Source organism: Hippocampus comes, unplaced genomic scaffold (assembly GCF_001891065.2).
Source record: "Hippocampus comes isolate QL1 unplaced genomic scaffold, H_comes_QL1_v1.1 scaffold45, whole genome shotgun sequence".
NCBI classification, from domain to species: Eukaryota; Metazoa; Chordata; class Actinopteri; order Syngnathiformes; family Syngnathidae; genus Hippocampus; species Hippocampus comes.
Window position 1 is genome coordinate 1,366,882 of NW_017805783.1, and position 21,483 is coordinate 1,388,364.

Genomic DNA, 21,483 nt, shown 5'->3' on the forward strand with positions numbered 1-21,483 from the left:
TCAACTGAATCTTTGGTGGTCCAGTCTCCCTCCTGTGACGTTTATCATTTAATCCACACATTCCTGGGAATATGATGCTGATTAAAACAGTACGTAGCAAAGCAAGAACACCAAGAAGCCTGATCTAACACAGTACATAGTAATGTGTGTGAATTACTTACATTCAAGCATGACTGAATAAAACATTTTTTTTTCTTCATAGTGTTTTAGCCTTTATAAATAAAGGTTAATTATAATAGCACTACGCTTTGATAGGAGTAGATGGTATACTTAAACACAAAAGTTAAAATTATATTCACTACCAATTTTGATATCTTGGCACAAAAACGTGAATGCACACAACAGTTTCCCTTCTATTAAATTACATACAGCAGTGTTCATAATAAAAAGAAGGGGTGACAAGCATATACAAGCTTTACTAACGTTGTGATTTAAGTTACAAAAAAATGCTAAATTTACATGAAGTAACTGTTGTTTGCGTGTGCGTCTGCTTCAGTAAGTATTTGTACTTCGTTACTTCCCACCGCAGCATTTGAGGGCAATGGATACAGTGCAGGACAATGAGATGCAACGCAGACTAGCATATGATTGATAAATATATAGAGAAAAAGAGTCTAAGTACATGAAACGCCGATTATTTAAACCTGCTAAAATGCAAACGAGAGGAAACGTGCAGTGCAGTGTCCCCGTTGGCGAGGCGTGATGCTGAGGTGATGCAGATGCAACCAGAAGAGGGTGCAGAGGATCATCTCGCTGCTGTCAGCAGAAGCGAGCTGACTTCCAAAACTGATGCTGCCCGCCTGCCTACTTTGGGTAGGATTAACAACCGGCGCGCCACCGCCATCGCGCTTCCATCGGACATTTAACAATCCATCAAAGTAGGAATGTAGAGGAAACGCAGGTTTGCACCTTTTCTCTTTTAGTGTGTAGAGTGCTGCTTGTTTGCCGGCTATGCTAACGTCGTTAGCTTCACGATAGCTTTTAGCAACCTTAGCATTGTCACAGTTGAACTGAGCTCAAATTAATGGCTGGGTGTACACACTCAGTTCACATTTATCTCCGCGGATCTCCGTGTGTTAGCGCCGTTCGTTTAAACAGTGTTAAAGTGATGTTTTCAACAGTCATCCACATTTTTAGAACAATGTGTTGTTCGAGAAAATATAGCTTGGATGTGTCCTGGGAATTACTTCAAAATAAGCTACTCTGAAGGATAGCTACGCAACTATTTCTGTGGGAAAAACTGTGCCATGTGTATTACGTTAGTTGATCTGCGTAGATGCCCAATTGTGTGGCGTGATATTTCAATTGTTTTAAGTCATTCGTGATCCTCGCATCACTACAATGCCATTCATTTTGACAGCAAACCATTCAGCTTTAGTTTTGGTCCTAGTTTCGGTCATTGTTAGAGTTACCCTAACTTTGCAAACAAGTTGTAATAAAATACTTTCATTACCAGTCGGCACATTTACAGTAGAGCTGTCACTACTACTGACTACTGAGTATGAGTACTTTGCTTGTAGCATTTCAGCCAATTTGAACCAGTTGAGTGCAACCCAAGCGTATGTTAAAATCACGCTTCCATTAAAATGTGGGAGCTAAGTATTTGGGTGTTTCGGTGATTTTGTTTTGAAAGCTATTGTACAAACAGGAAGCTAAATTACTGAAATTCCCAGCGTGCCTTACCCTATAGTTGACTGGCTCGATGGAGTACTACCCTCATTGGCTTTATATGGTCATTTGCCTTGAAACTAAAATATGTAATACGTGTTCCGGGTATCATTAATTATTGGAAAGCAAATAGGTTGTCATTAAAGCATGCGTTTGACCATTCGATTTACACGGAGATAATAGTGGCGTTAGCTGTGATGCTAATGTTGTGGGTGTGCCTAATATTAAAGGTGTGCTTGCTCATATATTGAAATAAATGAGCAGAGGAACTGATGTTATATGGGATCCTAAGGCCGTTTTGCTGACACCCCTGTTTAACACACACAGATCCCTCTCTGTCTTTATTTTTAACCATGAGATGTTTTTGAACTTTCCTGGTAGTTGAAAAGAGGTTTCTTTCACAGCCTTTTCATATGAGTCTTTAGCTTGATTCGGAGGATATTTATTTTGTGAATGACTTTACCTGAGTATTGATTCGCTGAATAAAGTGTGTGTGTGTGTGTGTGTGTGTGTGTGTGTGTGTGTGTGTGTGTGTGTGTGTGTTCTCCAATGACATGAAACAAGAGCAAAATGAAATGTTATTTCCAGACACCCATGGACATAGCATAACAATTCAGCACCGCACAGAAAAAGGGGGATTGTTGTGCTGTAAAGGATGTTTTAGTTCTGAGTATACAGTTTAATTATTTCTTTTTTTTTTCATATAAGGTCAGTCAGGAATAATTTATAGTTACTTAGGTGTTGATCTTTTGTATCAGAATTCAGGCATGTTTTACAGCATGTGACTTGAAACTTTAATAGTGTCTGTTCTCTCTCAAGCAGGCTGGTGCCTGCTTGTCCACAAGCACACAGTCTGCCTTGTAAGGTTGTTTCTTTGGAGACGCCATCACAGGAAGCTCTTGTTATGGCAAGGAAGTGCCTCCCCGCTGCTGAAGCTTCAATAAGGAAAGAACGCAGCAAAAGGGGTCTTTATGAGCAATTACAAGACTACTATCTTTGGCAGGTCCTCGTTTGTCTTCTTTTAACTCTCATCTTTCTTTCTCAGTCAGTCCCTTATTCATGACTATCAAAATCCAACACTGTTCATGAGCTGTCCAGTTCTAGTTTGGCTCATTTGTCCGTCAGTCAATTTAACTTAACTCAGTCCCTCGGCTTTCAACTTTCAGCAATACGTAATACTAAAAATCGGGTTTTGTTTGTTTGTTTGTTTTTATTTGTGGTGGTTTGGGGATGGGGGGGTCGACATTGCTGCTAAATCTGTCTTTGTACCATGAAAAATATCTGGCGTAGTTGTATTCAGTACAAGCACAGATGCAACTTGCTAGTTTGTTTATTGTTGGTCACCAATTTAGACAAAAGCATAGCAGAAATATGAAAAAGAAGAGCATAAGACTTATTTTGGGACATCTTATTTGAATATGGGGAATTTTCTATTTTGAAGAGGAACACAGGGATTTCCTGTTTCCCACACTGATCTTTTTCCATGGCAACCCGGAGTGTCAATTCAACACACTTCATGCTAATATTGACAAAAGGATGATGAAGAACTTTGCAAATAAAAAGAACATGTTACGCACGCACGCACGTACATTCGTATGTATGTGTGTGTGTGAGGCAAACTTGAGACGTTAAATGTTGGGATTGCCCATGTATGTAAACGTTCAGTTGTCTATTGAATTGTTAATGTTGTAGTAAGTCTAATATTTATTTAAAAATTAGTATTTACCCAGTATTAGCATCATGTGCAGTGCCTTCTACTGTACCTTGAATAAAAGATGGCTCTGTGACTTGAAACTGTTGCAAGATTATAGTAATTGCCCATGCCACAAGACTGTACCCACCATATTTGAAACATGATGTGGTCTGCTTTGAGCTTTGAACTTCATCCAGTATTTTTCTCTCAGCGTCATTCTGACACATGCTGTCCTTTGGCTTCAACTGCCCTAAGAATTTGTTTCCAGAACATTTGAACATTTTTCTTGTCTTGCCCAAGGGCATCTCACCAGCAGTTGGAGAGCAAACAATCATCATGCCAACAACTAGTTGGCATGCTTTTTTTTTTTTTTTTGTCACAAAACTTGAACTGTGACATTCCAGTTCCAAGTCCCTACAGCTGAGCCACTAGCTACTATTTATTTTTTATTTTATTATTATTAATTGGGTTTTTTTTTGCAGTAAATAGTTGACAGTTCCTAGCTGTTGTTCGGTAATCTGTACTGTTCTCTGAAGCTATAGTTTTCAGTTCTGCAATTTCATCTACATAATAGTACATTTATTTGAGCAGAATATCAAGTAGTTCCAACTCTGGCAAATGCCATATTTTTATGAAGCTTCCTGAATAAAACTAATACAGTACTTCAGACATGTCATGGTTATTTTTATAGGTACAACAATCAATTAATGGACAACCAATCAATTAACAAATTTAACATCAACAAATTTGATGTTTGATTAATAGTTTGGAGACCTTATTTAACTTTAAATTGTCCAAATCCCTGGAATTTCATCCCCTCTTAGTAAATCTCTGATTTTTGTCATCTTCCCTAAAAGAGGGCAGAATGGTTATCTTTGTGTCTAGGCAAAATACTTTTACTTTGGATAATGATCAACATGTCTTGGAAAAAAAAGCCCGATTTTGATTATCAAAATAGCAGTTGCGGTCCTAGTTGTTGTTTCTGATCCGTTATATTTCAAGAGTCAAAATTATTAAAATACCTGCCATTGTCCAAAACGATGTAACTTTAAATACACACGTGCCACAGACGAGAAACAAATCGAATCGAAATTGAAAAAGAGTTGTGTTTTTGAATTGACTGACCCAGGAGGTCACAAAGATTATTCCCTCTGTTTGTACACTCCCACACTCACTTGTCAACAATCTGGTGCCTTGTGACTTGTATTTAGTCTCAGCAATAGTTGAACAATGTTTTCATAGTTTGAACATCAAGTCCTACGGTTTTCCTCGTCACGTCCATTGTGATTGTGAAATTTGATATGTTAACCACACCTGCTCCTTGTTTTCTTTCTTCAGATATCCAATTTTGTTTCATCTTGTTTGTACGAGCTGTGACTAAGATAGCTCCCAGTCAGTGAGTCTTATCTTAACTGTTTATTAAACAGTTCAAGCTGGTTACACAGTCTACTTTACACACACACACACACACACACACACACACACACACACACACACACACAAAAAACATATTCTCCGAGAAAAAAAAACAGAACAGAGTTTAAGATTGATTGTTGAGGGGCTTCCTTTCTAAAATAAATAACTTCGACACACTTTTTCCTTTTAAAAGACTTTGTGCACAAATACATCCAAATCTGTGCTAAAGTACTTACTCTTTGCTTCCAGCTGTGTCCCAAATAACGTTTCTGGCTATCATGGCATCAAATGAGGTTCTCCTCAGACCTGGATGGAAACCCTGCACAACACAATGTCCTGCAAGTTTTCTTGCAAGACGAGTGCTGTCAATATAGCCGGGATCAACATTTCAGCCATTGCCATGTTCATAAGTTGTTGTAGAAATTAGAGTGTTGCTCCCAATAGTTTTTTTAACACCCATCTTTTTTTTTTAAATTAACATGATTCCCATTTATTACTCCCCATCATTTGCTTGAATTTCCTACCATGAAACACAATAAAACCTTCCTTTGAAGTCAACACGTTGCTTCCACTCGGATGCAGATTTTTTTTGTCGTTTGACATAATAATTATGCAGTTCAACCCAACCACGGTAATGTTATATGGACTTTTGCAAACATGCGATAACCATCTTGTAGAATTTTACAAACTGAAACATTTCTTATATGTTCTAGTGTCTTGGCATGTCCCGATCAGAATCCAACAGCTTTACTTTTTGTGAGAAGTTTCAAGTCTCTTGGCAGACATCAGAACACAAAACATTTTGTCAGAGCTGATATTTTTTTTCAAGAAATAATCATGGCAGAGATGACCATATTTGATCTCGTGCTCAAGTTAGAAAGCAAATCTGTTGAGCCTGCTGTCAGTTATGTGTTCATTCTTCACGTTTTCGGAATGTCTTTTATGGAAAGAATTCTCCTATGGAAAAGTGCGGTGATAGCCCTAAATTCTGACACGCATCACCTTTCTCCTCCCTCCTGTGTGCGCAGACTGAGCTGTAAATGTTTCGGCACCCGAGAACTCAGTATGAAGAAGTCAGTGCGGCCTGTGGTGAGTAAGGCGAGTACTGATCGAGGGAAGGCAGAAGCCCCATCTACCACTGGCACCGGAAAGCCTGCAGCCAAGAGTAACAGTGCCGCACCTCTGCCAAAGGTAAGAAGCATCATCTTACTTCATGGCAGCTTTTTTGTAAAAGCAGCTGTTTTACTGTGTGTATCTGAATGTTCTTTTTCTTCTGTTTGCGTTCTCAGGTGAAAAGCAATGATGATCTTTTAGCGGCAATGGCTGGAGGGACTCCCGCATCAAGTAATGCTGTCAGCAAAACCAAGAGAACTGCCTCAGTCGGGACCACTGCTAGCACCGGTGACAACAAGCAAAAAGCACCAGCAGGTGTGTATTATAATGTGCTGCTCTAGTCTAAACAACAGATACGTATATATCGCTTCCCCCTCGTTACACATCAATTGCTGATTCTGTGGTCTTCCTCATATTTATCCTCTTTGCCTTGTAATGGGGAGAAAAGTGCTGATGATTCCAATGTCCAATGATTGACAGGAGCCCGAGATTCGTCCTCTAATTTTCAATTTGCAGCAATGACTGGAGGAGCCCAAAGTGAGTTTTGTTTTGCAGTGTCCAAAAGTACCTGGTGGTCACCATGTGCGTGCGGAGTTAACCCTTTATTTACTTCAGTGGTGTCAAATGTGTTTTTAATCATCGACCAAATTATAGTGATGGTAGCCCTCTGGGAGCTGTTTATGAAGTCACATAACATTTACAATTGAGGAGATGTAAAAAATAAATAAATAAATGAATAAATGAATAAATTAAAAAAAAAAAAATACATTACGGGCCGTTATGAACATTGATTTTAAGTTCATATTCAGTTCATATCATGTACAATAGGGGACAAAATGCGAAACAAACTGCTTTCCTTTAGTGTAAACAGGACCAGATTCAATGTTGATTGTTGCCTCAGTTCACTACTCCCCCCCACTCACCCGCCTCCCTGACCAAAGCAACTCCTGAACATGCACGCATCCTACATGCACTGTTCACAAGCCGACATTAACCAAGTGTTACTAGTGTGCCTTGTTCACGTTGGAAAGTTGCTGGAAAAAAAATTCAGGATACATTGGTTTGAATTCAATTTGCCTGTTTTTGTTTTGTGAAACATGTAACAATATTATATCTTTTTTTTTTGTCTATAAATTAGTTTCCTCAACCAAGCGTATGACATCATCAACTACAAAAGAGCCAAATTCTTCACGAGACCGTCTTCGGACATCCAGGACGTCAGCTAATAAGAAGCAGCTGGTCTCAGGGACAGCAGCAGGCGATGCAGCCTCGGGGAAGCGCTCTCGCAGCCAGATCCTGACGGAGTCCGAGAGCCGTATGAGCAAGTCAAAATCAGATGGCCAGATCAGTGATAAGGTGGCATTGGAGACAAAAGTCAACGACCTCCTTGGACTCGCAAAGAGCAAAGATGTGGAGATTCTACACCTTCGCAATGAACTGAGAGACATGAGGGTCCAGCTTGGCATGGAAAGAAAGGACTCGCCCCTGCAGGAAGAGGCTGAGGAGGGGGAGAAGCCGCATGTCTCGGCCATCACAGCAGCTGACGTCGAGTCCACTCTGCTTTTGTTACAAGAGCAGAACCAGGCTATCAGAGAGGAGCTCAACCTGCTGAAGAGCGAGAATCGAATGCTCAAGGACCGTCTCAATGCGCTGGGATTCTCTCTGGAGCAGAGGCTGGATGGTTCTGACAAGTTACTGAACTACCCATCCGTCAGCCCTGACTTGGCGGCTGGCGGTGGGCAGAGTGAGGGCGGAGCCACCCTGACTTCCTCAGTGGAGGGGTCGGCCCCTGGTTCCTTGGAGGATCTACTCAGTGGTCAACAGCACGGTGGGTCAGTGGACAATCTGGACAGCGAATCCAGTGAGGTCTATCAGGCTGTCACCTCCAGCGACGATGCGCTGGACGCCCCCTCGGGAGCCTCCTCATCCTCCGAATGCGAGTCTGCTCCCAGCAGAGAGCGTTCACGGAGGGGCAGCAGTGGAAATGCCAGCGAGGTGTCAGTCGCCTGTCTTACGGAGCGCATCCATCAGATGGAAGAGAACCAGCATAGTACCGCTGAGGAGCTGCAGGCCACATTGCAGGAGCTGGCTGATCTGCAGCAAATCACCCAAGAGTTGAACGGGGAGAACGAGCGGCTCGGCGAGGAGAAAGTCATCCTCATGGACTCGTTGTGCCAGCAGAGCGACAAGCTGGAGCTGTACGGTCGACAGATAGAGTACCTGCGCTCCTTGCTGGACGAGCATCATGTCTCGTACGTGCTCGAGGAGGACATCAAGAGCGGGCGCTACATGGAGCTGGAGCAGCGCTATGCCGACCTGGCGGATAACGCCCGCTTTGAGAGAGAGCAGCTGCTGGGGGTGCAACAGCACTTGTCCAACACTTTGAAGATGGCGGAGCAGGACAACGCCGAAGCCCAAGAGGTGATTGGAGCCCTGAAGGAAAGGAACCACCAAATGGAGCGCGTCATGGACTCGGAGCGACAAGAACGGGCAGCCATGGCAGCTGCGCTTGAGGAATATAAAGCGGCAGTGAGCAGTGACCAGGCGGAGCTGAGCCGCTGCCGAGCCCAGTTGGACCAGGAGAGGCAGAGGGTTGCTGAGCTCTACTCTCTGCATACAGCGGGGGACAAAAATGATATCTGCCAGCTTTTGGAAAGTGCGCGACAGGGGAAGGAGGAGGCTGAGGCCAAGGCCGCGAAGTTGCAGGATGAGCTGGAACAAGCTCACAGTGACCTTGCCCTACTGCAGGATACTCTGAATAAGGTAAGTTTGACATAGATGAAGGCTAATTATGAAGGCTTCGACTTATAGTCAGTAGTGCCAAGAAAATCCATGTTCATCTTTTACCTTGGTGATTCAAAAATATGTTCTTCCTCCTCACCAGCACGGATAGAAAGAATCTGTTTAACACCGTTGGAGTACGACTAATGAACCCATTGTTGATGTTTTAATGAGTTGAAGTCCGTTTTTCTGTGTGAGCAGCTTGACAGGGAATACAGAGACTTCCAGCAGCAGGTGCAGCAGCAGATGGCTGAGCAAGCGCACGTGCTGGAGAAACAGCGTGTGGAGCTGCAGGAGAAGGAGACGGAGATCGTCGACATGAAGGAAACCATCTTTGAGCTGGAAGACGAAGTGGAGCAGCACCGAGCACTGAAACTACATGACAACCTCATCATCACCGACCTTGAGAGTAAGAACCCTGCGCTCACGCACTCACACACATTGATGCAACATCATGTGTGTGTGTTTTTTGTTTGTTTGTTTCTTACACAGTGTGCGATCTGTAATCAAGGTCCAGCCGACTACATTAGCCTTGAGAGTCAGTGCGTGCGGCTGATTGCAGAAATTGCTACTTACCATAATGTGATAAGATAAACACAAGTACATGGCATGTTACGAGTTTTTTCTTTCAAGTAGAAACTTGGCAGTGGTTGGCTTTCTACTGAGTGATATTCTAGTTTTAAAATGTAATAATGTCACAAAATGTTGAGGTGGTTTTTAAGGAGATAAGCCAAAAAAATGCTATTTTGCCCATCAACATTCCATCCATGAAAACAGACTTGGGACTAGTATCCATGTGGCCAATTTCAAAGAGAAACTCCTGCTTTCATTGACCCTAAAACAAGTTTGTCAGTGGAAGAAAGAACAAACCACAATAATGTTTTTTTTTTTTTTCAAATACACTGCAGGGTTTCTTGTGAACTTAATGGCATCCACGAGAGAGAGAGCGCCGCAAACTAGACAAGATTATCAGAACCATACAGGAGCGTAAAAAATAATTTGCGGTTAAAAGGCCAAATAAAGGATGCTATATACAATCTTGATTCTAAACTGAACTGCCGTTGGGGTTTTTTTGTTTTTTTTGTTTTTTGTTTTTTTTTTTTATTGATTCTAAACTGAACTGCTGTTGGGTTTTTTTTTTTTTTTTTTTTTTTTTTTTTTACTGTGAGAGCAAAGACTTGAGATGAAACGAGGAGTGGAGTTGCTGTGCTGTCTCAATCCGCAAGAATGAAAAGAGAAAATCTGGAAGTAATTTACTAACTTTCTATAAAGAGTATTCTACTACAGTATGGTATGTGTCAGGACCAAGCATGTGGTAGAAGGCTGTCGACAGAGCACTCAGCGAGACGCAGTGTATTGTTTGTGCAAAGCAGCAGCTTGTGGCTACGGAGAGATAAGGGTGGTCTGTTTATGTTGCATATTAGCTGGGCTGAAGTTGTCGTTAAATTCCTCGCCTAACTGCAAACGAGCAGGATGCCGATGCTTGCCTTTGCTCTTGAGGACTATAGTATTTATTTGATAAATAGTTTTAAGTACACATGCTGCACTGTGACTTTCACAAATATGAGGTTTTCATTCACACTGGTAACTCTCACACTGATCAACCCAAATGTTGCACACGCAATCCCCAAAGTTTCCCTTGTGGTAGAACGACACACCATAGCACCCCGTTGTGTCTGTCAAGCCTAATTTCGATATCTTGTGTATTGTATGGCCAGCTCATTCAATGTATTAACCGACACTTTCTTTTACAGACTCCGTAAAGAAGCTACAGGACCAGAAGCATGACATGGAACGAGAGATAAAGATCCTTCATCGCAGACTCAGGGTAAGTCAGTTCACCTTTGACTGGTATCTAAATGGCAAATAGTGAGGACACAATTATTTTCATTTAGCATATCATTATGACCTTTCTGAGTTGAAATCGTACAAGAATGACATTGTACTGTGATGAGAACAAAGTTATACTCTTACGAGAAAAGGCCATCTTTTATTTGGGGATAAACGTGTAATATTATGAGAATAAATCCATGTTAAGAGGAGGACTAGTGAAGAGTTTGTGAAATCATTTTTGGGGGGAAGGGGGTCACAAACAATGCAATCAATCTTTTGGAATCCTCACATCATTAGCATTTCCATGTGATTGGACAAACATTCTTCCCTTTTCCCAGTGATAAATGTGTATTTAACAGGATCCACCCATAGAAATCCAGCCATATTTAGCCATCTCAGCGAGCAGACATTTTGACAATTTCTGTCGAGTGAAAATGACATTACAGCTGCTCAGGGCTCATGTAACGAAACAATCATGGCTCAACTTCAGAAAACAGGTGAGCCGTTAAAATGTCCGCCCCCTGAGGTGGCTAAAAATGGGTGGATTTTGCTGCTTAATCCGTATTGAACAAATGCAATTATAGCCAGAATGACGTGTTTTGACGAATGAAGGCGCATAGAACATATTGTGAAGAAAATGTTTGGGTTGACTTCCAGTTTAAGCACTGAACTTAATTTTATATATCTCATAACAAAAAAAAGGTTATCTCGAACATAACACTAAGATACTTTATGCGAGACAAGGGAAAGAGCCGCAGTTTACAGGTGTATCTGCATTACTGCCCACGTAAAGATGTTAAATGTCACTTGCCTCACAGGAGGAGTCGATGGAGTGGCGTCAGTTCCAAGCAGACCTGCAGACAGCTGTGGTCATTGCTAATGATATCAAGTCAGAAGCGCAGGAAGAGATTGGAGACCTGCGGCGCCGACTGCAGGAGGCCTTGGAGAAGAATGACAAGCTGAGCAAGGAGCTGGATGAGGTCAAGAGCCGCAAGTAAGTCACAGAAAAAAAACAAAACTATTGGACAGATTTGGGCTTCTTGGATATTCAACTACCGTTTAGCGACACCATCACTCATTCGTCTCACCAAAAAAAAAAACAGTAAAGACATTATTATTATTATTATTATTGCCTTCCATTCACGAAATATTGAAGTCTTTGGCTATTTTTCTATTGTCTGAGTATGCTGTTGATATTATGTAGAGTATGCTTATATATTTTTCCAGACAAGAGGAGGAGAGAGGCCGAGTGTATAACTATATGAATGCAGTGGAGAGGGACTTGGCCGCACTCAGACAGGGGATGGGTCTGAGTCGTCGATCTTCCACCTCTTCCGAGCCTTCACCAACTGTTAAAACACTCATCAAGAGCTTCGACAGTGCCTCGCAAGGTAGGTAGCACAATTTGCATCAACAACAATTTTTCCTGATCGTTTGTTCATGCGTTGCTCTCCAATCCTCTTTAAAAAAAAATTGGTGTTGGGGACTGCATTTTCTTGTCAAAATGTCCCCAAAGCTGACGATCCACTCCTGACATGCTGTATCATAGTAAATTTTAGCCACATTTAAGCAGAGCTCCAAGCAACTAACTTTGTTCTTGGAACTTCAAGCACCACCACCTTCCAGTACTGCCACTGTGACTCCAACAGCGTCAGCTGCTCCACTACCACGCACCCCTCTCAGTCCTAGTCCAATGAAGACTCCTCCGGCTGCTGCTGTCTCACCTATACAGGTATAGGCAAAGTTTTCCAACTATATTTTCTGTAAATGGAACTGAAAGCCAAACATAAATCCATCAAAAAAGTGATGCGATGCATTTCAACGTATCTGCAATTTTAAAAAACTGGGTTTTTTTTGGCCTGTTCTGATACTGCCTAATATGGAATAGGCCTCCCTTGTTAGGTAGACACTTCTACTAGCATTGAGGTCTTATTGTTTGTGTGATAAAGAAAACTAAATTTGTATATTGGAGAGCACTTAACTCGGTGGTGTCAAACAGGCCGGAACCGGCTCCCTAGGAGGTTCGATCAGGCCCACAGGATCATTTAAAAGTGAAAAAATGCATTAAAGACACGGGATTAATATTTTTAATAAGGTGCAATTCATGGAGTGTTTTGATCAGAGAAAAAGACAACCCGCAGTCTCAGTCTGTCACTGAGACAGACCCAACACAGCAGACGCTATCAAGGATATGTGAATACTTTATTCTTTACACATTTAATACCACTGTCCTTAGTTTGTAAGGTATAGGCAGGGATTAAATTTAGATTGTATATGCACATGTGTAAATGGTTTCAAAATTCCTTTCTTTATAAATCTCATTTAATCTTAAAGTGCATTACTATATTTTTCAATACCAATTACTTGTTTTGTGCCTTTGTACAATCAGTGGGATCAGTTGCAATGCATAGATGTGAATGATCAAAGTAAATTGCACATTTGTCTAAGGAAATCTACGATGCTTCATGAAATCTTTTGCAAAAGATAGGTTCATTAATACATTTGAGTATTTTCCTAATGTTCTTGTGCTTCTTTAGACAAAACAAAGGAAAGACATATTATTTTGGTTATATATAGCAGAGTATGGTATCATTTTAATGGTCTGTCCCACTTGACATCTACAGAGGCCGTATGTGGCCCACAATGTGAAATGAGTTTGACACCCCTGACTTAACTTGATCAAGACTCTCCGTTCTTTTTCAGAGGCACTCTGTATCCACATCGCTGTCAGCTCCCAAGACGCTATCCCCCCTCAGTGACAAGAGGACCAGCTATTCCGACATCTCCCTGTCATGTAATATTCTTTATTGTACCACATTTCAGGAGTCGGTTGCTTTCAAAATCGAATCATGTAACGTCTTTTGAGGGCACACGGCACCTTAATGTACCATTGCTTGGCAAGTAACAAGCAATAGTAATTAACAACATTAATATTATTGCACACCTCGCATTGAGAAATAAGCAGTAGTTGCCATTCGGTAGTGTGTTAGGAAAACACAATGACTTATTGAGCTTCCTGAGAAAATCTTGCTCAAGTGATGATAATGTTTACAATTTCCCTTCAGTAGCCAAATGTTTTGTAAACAAAAGTGACACTGTCCATGTTATTGGTGATTTGATGTTTCCTCCTTTTTGTATCTCATATACAGTTTGTGTTTCCGTGGTCAGGGTAGTCTGACACATGGTGTGTGGGTTTTTAAAACACAACTACAGACACTATTTCAATACTGCTAGTTCTTCTCAGCTTTTAGAATACTGAATGTTGGAACTGTGTCATTGTTTTGGGTTAAAAAAAAAACACACACACAGCCTGTCTTCACATCAAGTAGCAGTTAGTTTTCGTCCTAATCTATGTGGAAGGTAATTTCTTTTCAAGCCATCATGATACAGTATCTACAAATCAACAGCAGTTTAGTGTGCGTTTGATAACTGACATAGCTAACGAGTCATGAATATTATCAACCACTAGAGCAGTGGTTCTTAACCAGGGTTTGGTGAATCAGTCTCAGAACCGGTTGAGTTCGGTACCTCGAACAAGGTTAAGAACCACTGCACTAGAGTATTTGGCCATGGCAATGACTTTGATCCTGTTCTTGGTGTCACAAGCCAGTGCCTCATCAAAATGATTTTGAAGAGAAAATACAGATACAGTCCATCCTGTATGATTGCTTAAAATGCCACATACTTAAGTCTGTGTACTTATAATCATGACAAGCTCAGGAGTATGTTAACAATTTCAGGGATAGCGGTTACCACAGTAGACAGCTAATCATGTTATCAGGTTACAGCGTGCATGAAAGGGTTAATGTATCAATCGCAGGTTTGAACAGAAAGCCTCTCATTTGTAATTTATTGTCATGACTATGAAGGACTGACTCATTACGCAAAGTAAGAGACCGTTTGGGGATTTAATTCATGGCTGGTTTACTTTCACACTGACTTCAGATTCCAGTTACTGCATTCGTTCTGGCTAGAGTGGTATTATGAACCTCTACATCCTTCGAACTTTACTCAGTCCTCTTACTGGCAAGTGTTTGATGTGAATAGTGTGTACGAGGGCCAAAGCCTTTGTTTGATTCGGCCTGGGAGTTGCTACTAATTGTTGGTATTCTGTACACTCAGTGGAATTTGAATGTGACTATTTACTGAGCTCTTAAACAGTAATTTATGTCAGCAATAAAAATACAAATAATTTTGTCTTTACAGCTGAGCACCTTCTCAGAGGAGCCCCAGCCAGTCGACCGCCTTCTGTCCTCCAAAGGGTCTCCAACATGGATTCCACCAAGACAATTTCAGGTTGAATAATGTATTCAGACGGTGCACATTTAACCATATCGTCGGTATACTTTTTCCAGGAATCAATCTTTCGCGCATGTTCTTAAGCAGTGTCCCGCCGGAGTAGTGAAGAGATAAAGAGGGACATGACAGCCCAAGACGGAGGCTCCTCATCGTCGCTGATGGTCATGAGTGCCGCCTCTTCTCCTCTCTCAATGTCCTCCGCCTCTCCCACGGCCTCCGTCACTCCCACGGCGCGTAGCCGTCTAAGGTACAAACTTAACCACATCTTGTCAAAGGCTTACAAACGAAAGAAAGGTTCCTAAGCAAGCACACTCCGAACTCTGTTGTTTTTCTTGAAAGAGAGGAACGAAAGGACCCACTATCTGCACTGGCCAGAGAGTATGGAGGCTCCAAGAGAAACGCTCTGCTGAAATGGTGCCAGAAGAAAACCGAGGGCTATCAAGTAGGTTAGGTGGTCCCGGAAACCACCCAATGTGATTCAAGAATGATTGTTTTGGGTTTTTTTTCTTTTTTTTTTTTTTTAATGCATTTTGGAATTTGGGAATCGGGCCAAAGTAAAATCACACAATGGCTATTTCAAGGTACTTAACATATAGAGCAGGTTTAGGATCATGTCCCTGTGTAAAAGGATTATTCAGAGGACAAACTGATATTTTGACTGCCTTTTTACAGGCAGTCAAACTTTAATTCTTACTCATGCAACAGCAATTTGGGGTTTTGCTGAGTAAACATCTGTTTTTCTGTAAAGTCCAAGTAAAATGTGCTTTCGTTAAATGTACGGTATTTTAAAGTCGATAGCAAAATGATAAATCGGTTTTGTGCTGTGACAGAATTGAGCAAGACAGTAGAGACCAAGTCTGAGATCACGGCATGATCAAATATGTTGCTGCGTGTGGTTAAGTTGCCTCATTTTTGCCTGACGTGCAGCAGGTATAATAAGCATTTCTGTATTAGCCGACTTCTTAAGGGAGATAATGATTCGGAGAGTTATGGGTGTCATGGCGCGGTGCACCTGAGGTCCTCTCCAGGAAGTGCTCGATATTGAGCAAAGTGACTTGACAAAAAACATGACGCGTAGCACGATCTAATACAGTCTAGTGGACAATAACGCTTGTGGTTTTTGTGCTTTGAAATGACCGGTAAAGTCAAATAAATGAGTTTGTTTGTTTTTCGTGACCCTTTAATGTTTAATGCTGTCGGCATTCAGGAAAGAAGTCAAAACATCCTCACCATCACCATTATTCTATCATGTGCTGCGCCTTATATTTCTCGCTTTAATGAAGAAATATCTGGCTCACATGAAACTGTTGCTATGGTGACATCCACACTCATCTTTTTGCCTCTTGTGTTTCACTTTCGGCAAATTACAATACAGTCAGGGAATATTTGGCTTCTGCGTGCAATCTCTGGATGAACCTAAAATGCACTGCGCTTAATTGGTCTGCTTGGAAGAGAAGCCGTATTAGTTTACAAGACTGTGTTTGAATAATTGCCTTGCCTTCCAAAGTCCACTCAACTTTATAAATTCAGTTTAAGAGTGAGTATGGATTCATATTCTGTTGTTTCTGTTTCCAAAATGCGTGATTTGCTTGATGTTGATGAGATGCCATGTGTTCCAGAACATTGACATCACCAATTTCAGCAGTAGTTGGAATGATGGTCTGGCATTCTGCGCTGTGCTTCACACCTACTTGCCGGCCCACATCCCTTATCAAGAGCTGACCAGCCAAGACAAGGCAAGCACAGATTGGAGGGAAAGCACATCCTTAAAACCCCGAAATGCTCAAATAAAAATAGTTGGTTTGTCTTTTTTTTTTTTTTAAATGACAGAGGAGGAACTTCACCTTGGCGTTCCAGGCTGCAGAAAGTGTCGGGATCAAATGCACTTTAGTAAGTTTTGATATGAAGTGAATTTGACAAAAACGTGTTTGTTTGTTTTTTGGGACAAAAATGTTCTGCTTCCCATCAAGAAAAGCGACCATCTGTAATATGCTGCTATATCACCCATCAAGTCAAGCCCCCTGGGGTACTTAATGGAAGAGGCAGCACTCTAACATGCTCCATAGCATCAATGCCTCTTGTGCAAGAGATAAAAAAATATTTAGTCTACACAAGACAGCTATTTTATATCTAACAGTGAAAATATGGAAGCATGTTCGCTCATTTTGCCTCGACAGGAAATGCCTCACACCACTGAAAATATATTTTGTGGAGAACTGTGGCCAGGGTTCTAAGTTGACTTTGTATTGCCGTTATTTTATAGTCGGGAAACATGTTGTTTCTGTTGGTCAAAGTCGCACTGCCTCTAGTCTCGGGGGTCCTCAATTTGTGATGTAGTTCCGTACCCCCCAGACCCTACCTGGATTTAAACACGCAGTCATAATTACAGAAAATATCTGCCTAAAAATAGGGCTTGTTGGCCATAAATGTAAAACTGTCGAAAATGAATAATTGAATAAAAAATTTAAAAACATTTAGCACAATGGAAACTGAGCTTGTTGAGCAACGTGACTGCATAATTTTATGCCGCTGAGCAAACTAGCTCAAACGCTGCTGTTCTTAATGTCAGTGCCATCGTAAACATAATTGAATTTCTTTCAACTGACTGATAAAAAGCAAACGTGATATTTAAAGTAACTCAGTTCATCTGTTCTTTTTCAATCACTTGTCCTCAAGTCACTATTGTTGTCCTTGTGCCCAGTCTGAGTATTGCTTTGTAAGCCCTCTAATTGGTTACAACATGACTTTAAGCGATCGGACCCCCACCCGGTGATTTGGAATGCATAATTTGAAAGACTGCAAATGTTTTCTTGGCGTGGACATGGAGCCAGATTTTATTTGGGAGATGATGTTGAAATTACTTTTCAACATGTGGACGTAGTCTAAGCCAGTGTTTCCCGACAGTGACTTAGCCAAGGCACATATTTTACATGCGAAAAAAAAAATCTCACTGCACAACACCAAACAATAATGTCACAAAAAGTGTAGAGTGCCGGTATATTCTGAAAGAATACTCTTCTCATCTCAGTTTCCTCGCAAATGCTTCCACAATGTGCAGTTCGGGCTGTTTAGTTGAACGCAATGTCGCACATTATTTTGTTTTATGAATGGTGATAGGGGGATACACAGGTTAAATGGACCTTCTGCCGGTTTATGGAAGAGCCGTTCTGCCTCTCACTATACATCCCCCTGGTACAGAAAGATGAACAAAAATACATTATTTGTCAGAAATAAAAAACATTTGTCAGTCAAATTAAGGGAAATTGGATTATTTTCTTTGCCCCACCTGACAACCTTTCGCTCGTGTGCCGCGACAAAGTAGTTGTAAATCACTCTCTGAGCTAACTGCGTAGTATTCCGTTTGACAAAACCACTGACGCTCAACTGTCAATTTTGTGGCTTTTGCAGGACATAAATGAGATGGTGCACACCGAGAGGCCAGACTGGCAGAGCGTCATGACTTACGTCACAGCTATCTACAAATACTTTGAGACCTGACTAAAGGTTGCTGCTGCTACTGGGCCGCACCTCAACTTCACCCCAACATCACAACTGTACCTCGCTGGATACCGCCGCCGCCACCCACCGCATTGCATGTTCAGCGTCATTTTCAGTAGTTTGAAACACCAAGAGCAGACCTCGATCTGAAAGGAAACACACACTCGCACGCAAGTGTTGCCTGTATGCAGTGTCACGATGAAGCCTTGAGAAGTGAACCAAGTATGAGCTGACTTCTTACACTGAAGAAACACGCCTCAGTGCCTTCTGCCTACATTTCCCTTTTGCAAGCAATTCTGCTCGACACTTTGCCCAGATGTTTGCTCATTAGCAAACAATAAAACAAGTGCGAGGCCCAGCTCTTCCCTATTATGATGGTGAATACATTGAGGCAACATCGGTTACGTATCTGTAACATATCATATCAGCACAATTGGAATTCCCTCAATCCTTTAACTAGAGCTCAGGCAGCTTTATTTTTTTATTTTTATTTTTTTGCAGTATTCCAGATGTTCATGTATGGTCTCAGATGCCTTTGTTTGAGAGGATCAAGTGCCTGTGTGATGAGTAATGCCTGACACCAGCTCAGACCTCCTGAGAGCCAAACCCTGAAGAGTTTCTTTTCACTACAACATATGAAGATGAAGATCAGGTCCAATACTGTAGCCGACGTTGCAGAGGCTTTTTTTTTTTTTTGCTTAATTTATGCTGGTTGCCGTGTATGACAGGGTTCTGCTACAGTAACAAATATCTGATTACGAGGGGCTCTCTCATTTTGAAGCATAAAAAAAAAAGCCCGACACACTAAGAGGCGTTCAAGCGCCAATTCTTTTGCTGGGTTTTCAGTTATAGGGGTGTGAAATATGTTAATGTGTGGGTTTTAATATCAAGTTAACACTGCATAATGTTTGGTTGTGAGCATTGGGGTGTGATGTGAATGATAAAATTAACGGTGCTGACAGCACTTATGCAAGATCCTGGAAAATTCTATTGGAATGAATTGAAATTGAATAATTCATGATTGGAAATTAATTCCCACAGAAAATGACCTTCTCTTCCTCAGCAAAACGTACAATGAAAAGTTTCCAGAATCTTGATATAATTTTTTTTTTTTTTTTTTTTTTTGCTTTTTCCTAAGTCACACATTTGATGACTGTACACTCATTTGGGAAGAAGCATTGTCAAAATGAAGTCAGAGCCTGAGGATTGTTTACTTAGCTTAGCAACAATGCTAAAAGGCTAAGCAAACTAAAGACCGCAAAGCCGTGGAGATCCTCCTTCCGTCACTTATGAGGGCCACTAACGCACATTTGATCTCATTTATCCAACAACGTTATGTGTGAATATGTGAACTTTCAAAGAGCTATTATTTTTAACGTTTTGCCGACATCACATATAGAAGGCTAGCTGTTTCACTGTGCTTAATGAAAGCTAAGCTAACAACTCATTGGCCTCATTCTCCCATTTATGGGATGAATTGTCCACAAATAGCTCATTTACATGCTCCCCCTTTATGTTCAGCGTGTTAGAAAACATTTTATTATGTTTGTTAAACTTCCTACTGTGACTTAACATTATTTTAGAGATGCTGAGTATACATTGGTGTGGCACTGATGTCCATTGTGCCAGCGACATGACTATCTGGCTACTGTGTGTCAATTGTGCCTCAATTTACATGTTGAGTTTATTTATTTGGATTTTTCCAATCACTGTATTATTATTTGTGTGCGTGTGTGTGTGTGTGTGTGTGTGTGTATATATGAGTATCTGAAAAGATTTGTTACAGTACAAGAGGCCGCTGCACCTATGAAAAGCCGTTTGCGCATTTATTGATATTATTTGCATCCGTTACACTCTTTGTCCTAATTTACTGCACTTGTAGTGAAAAAAAAATGCTACTAGTGTTAAATAATGGTTCAAAAGTAGGGTCAAAATGTTAACTAGTGCACAGTTTTGCCTCATTAGTAACAAGTAGTTAGCCTACCAGTATCCCAAAGTTGTCCTACAAGTGAATACAAAGCATATCCTAGTACATGGGCCTGTGGCTGGATATCAAGTAAGCGTTTATTGCAGGTTACTGGTACATGAGACGTGGTCTAACTAGTTGTGTCTAGTGCAGCAATTTCATTTATGTATCAGGTTGAATTGTGCACCTGGAGAACAGCGGTGGCACAATTGTGGTGAGGAAAACAATTACTAGTGCTTTACTGTAGTTCTATGACTAGTTCTACTAGTGCGTTGAATTAATCTACTAATGACACAGAGCGTACTAGCGTATGGATCTTAAAATGGATATTGAGTAAATGCTCCAAGGGCTTTGCATGTACGCCTGGTCAGCTTCCCCGCCACCCCCCAACTTCCTGCTCATGTCTTGCCTTAACTGTTTAGCTTTTGAGAGCGTTAAACTTGCAGTTTTCTTCCCACACGGTGTGGAAAATGGATGAGCGTGCCTCTTGAGAAACACTAATAAGGTCTTTTGGCAAGGCAGATTGATTTGATCAGTGTGTATGGTGTGCATTACTGTGTATGCTGATTTGGGTCAGATGAGGCTGCCAGCTGCTATCTATAGCAATGTAGTTGTTTTCATCTTGGATGCTATTGCAAAACCCGCATCCCTGCCATCTGTACAGCGGCTTAGACATCCAGTCATTTAGCACCAGCGACAATTTTGTGGACCGGAATGTGTAAATGTGGGATATTTAAGTGCATTTGAAAGCATCGGGCCAACACTTTTATAGTGTACTGCTCGATTCCATTGCTGAACTCCGTGTTATTATTCCCACCTGGATTGTGTGGGAGCCACAGGAACAATTGGATCCTCTCTCTTGCTCTAAGTGAAATATGTTTGCGCTTGCTTGTTTGGAGCAACTGATGAACACTCAATCCAGCACGGGCGCTACATTCCACCTCCACATGTTTCAGCCACAAAAGAGAGAGCAAGCTAGAGAGTGAGCAAAGAGACGTTGCATTGCAGGGCCTTCCATGTGTGATGATGGCCTCTCGAAGCAGGAAAGCAAATGTGAACAGTGCTTTGGTTCTTTACTGGATCTGCATCATGTTTTGCTTGCCTTGGTTTACTTGAAAATGCTCTGAGAATTCCACTGAACCGACTAGGTTTTGTTTTTTTTTGTTTTTTTAACTTCATGTTGCCAATAAATCCAATATTTTCTTTTCCAGTTCAT

General features: G+C 41.3%; 1 protein-coding gene across 1 annotated transcript; it reads left to right on the plus strand.

Annotated features, from left to right (window-relative positions):
- The first annotated feature begins 664 nt into the window (after positions 1-664).
- On the plus strand, positions 665-21,482 carry specc1la (sperm antigen with calponin homology and coiled-coil domains 1-like a). Its single transcript, XM_019885122.1, has 16 exons — positions 665-901; positions 5,806-5,968; positions 6,067-6,205; positions 7,029-8,653; positions 8,873-9,080; positions 10,426-10,499; positions 11,323-11,498; positions 11,732-11,895; positions 12,115-12,236; positions 13,208-13,298; positions 14,711-14,800; positions 14,891-15,050; positions 15,143-15,245; positions 16,423-16,539; positions 16,634-16,693; positions 18,212-21,482. Exons 2-16 carry the CDS (start codon positions 5,843-5,845, stop codon positions 18,299-18,301), a joined length of 3,345 nt encoding a protein of 1,114 aa, XP_019740681.1. The 5' UTR covers positions 665-901; positions 5,806-5,842; the 3' UTR covers positions 18,302-21,482.
- The last annotated feature ends 1 nt before the right edge of the window (position 21,483 follows it).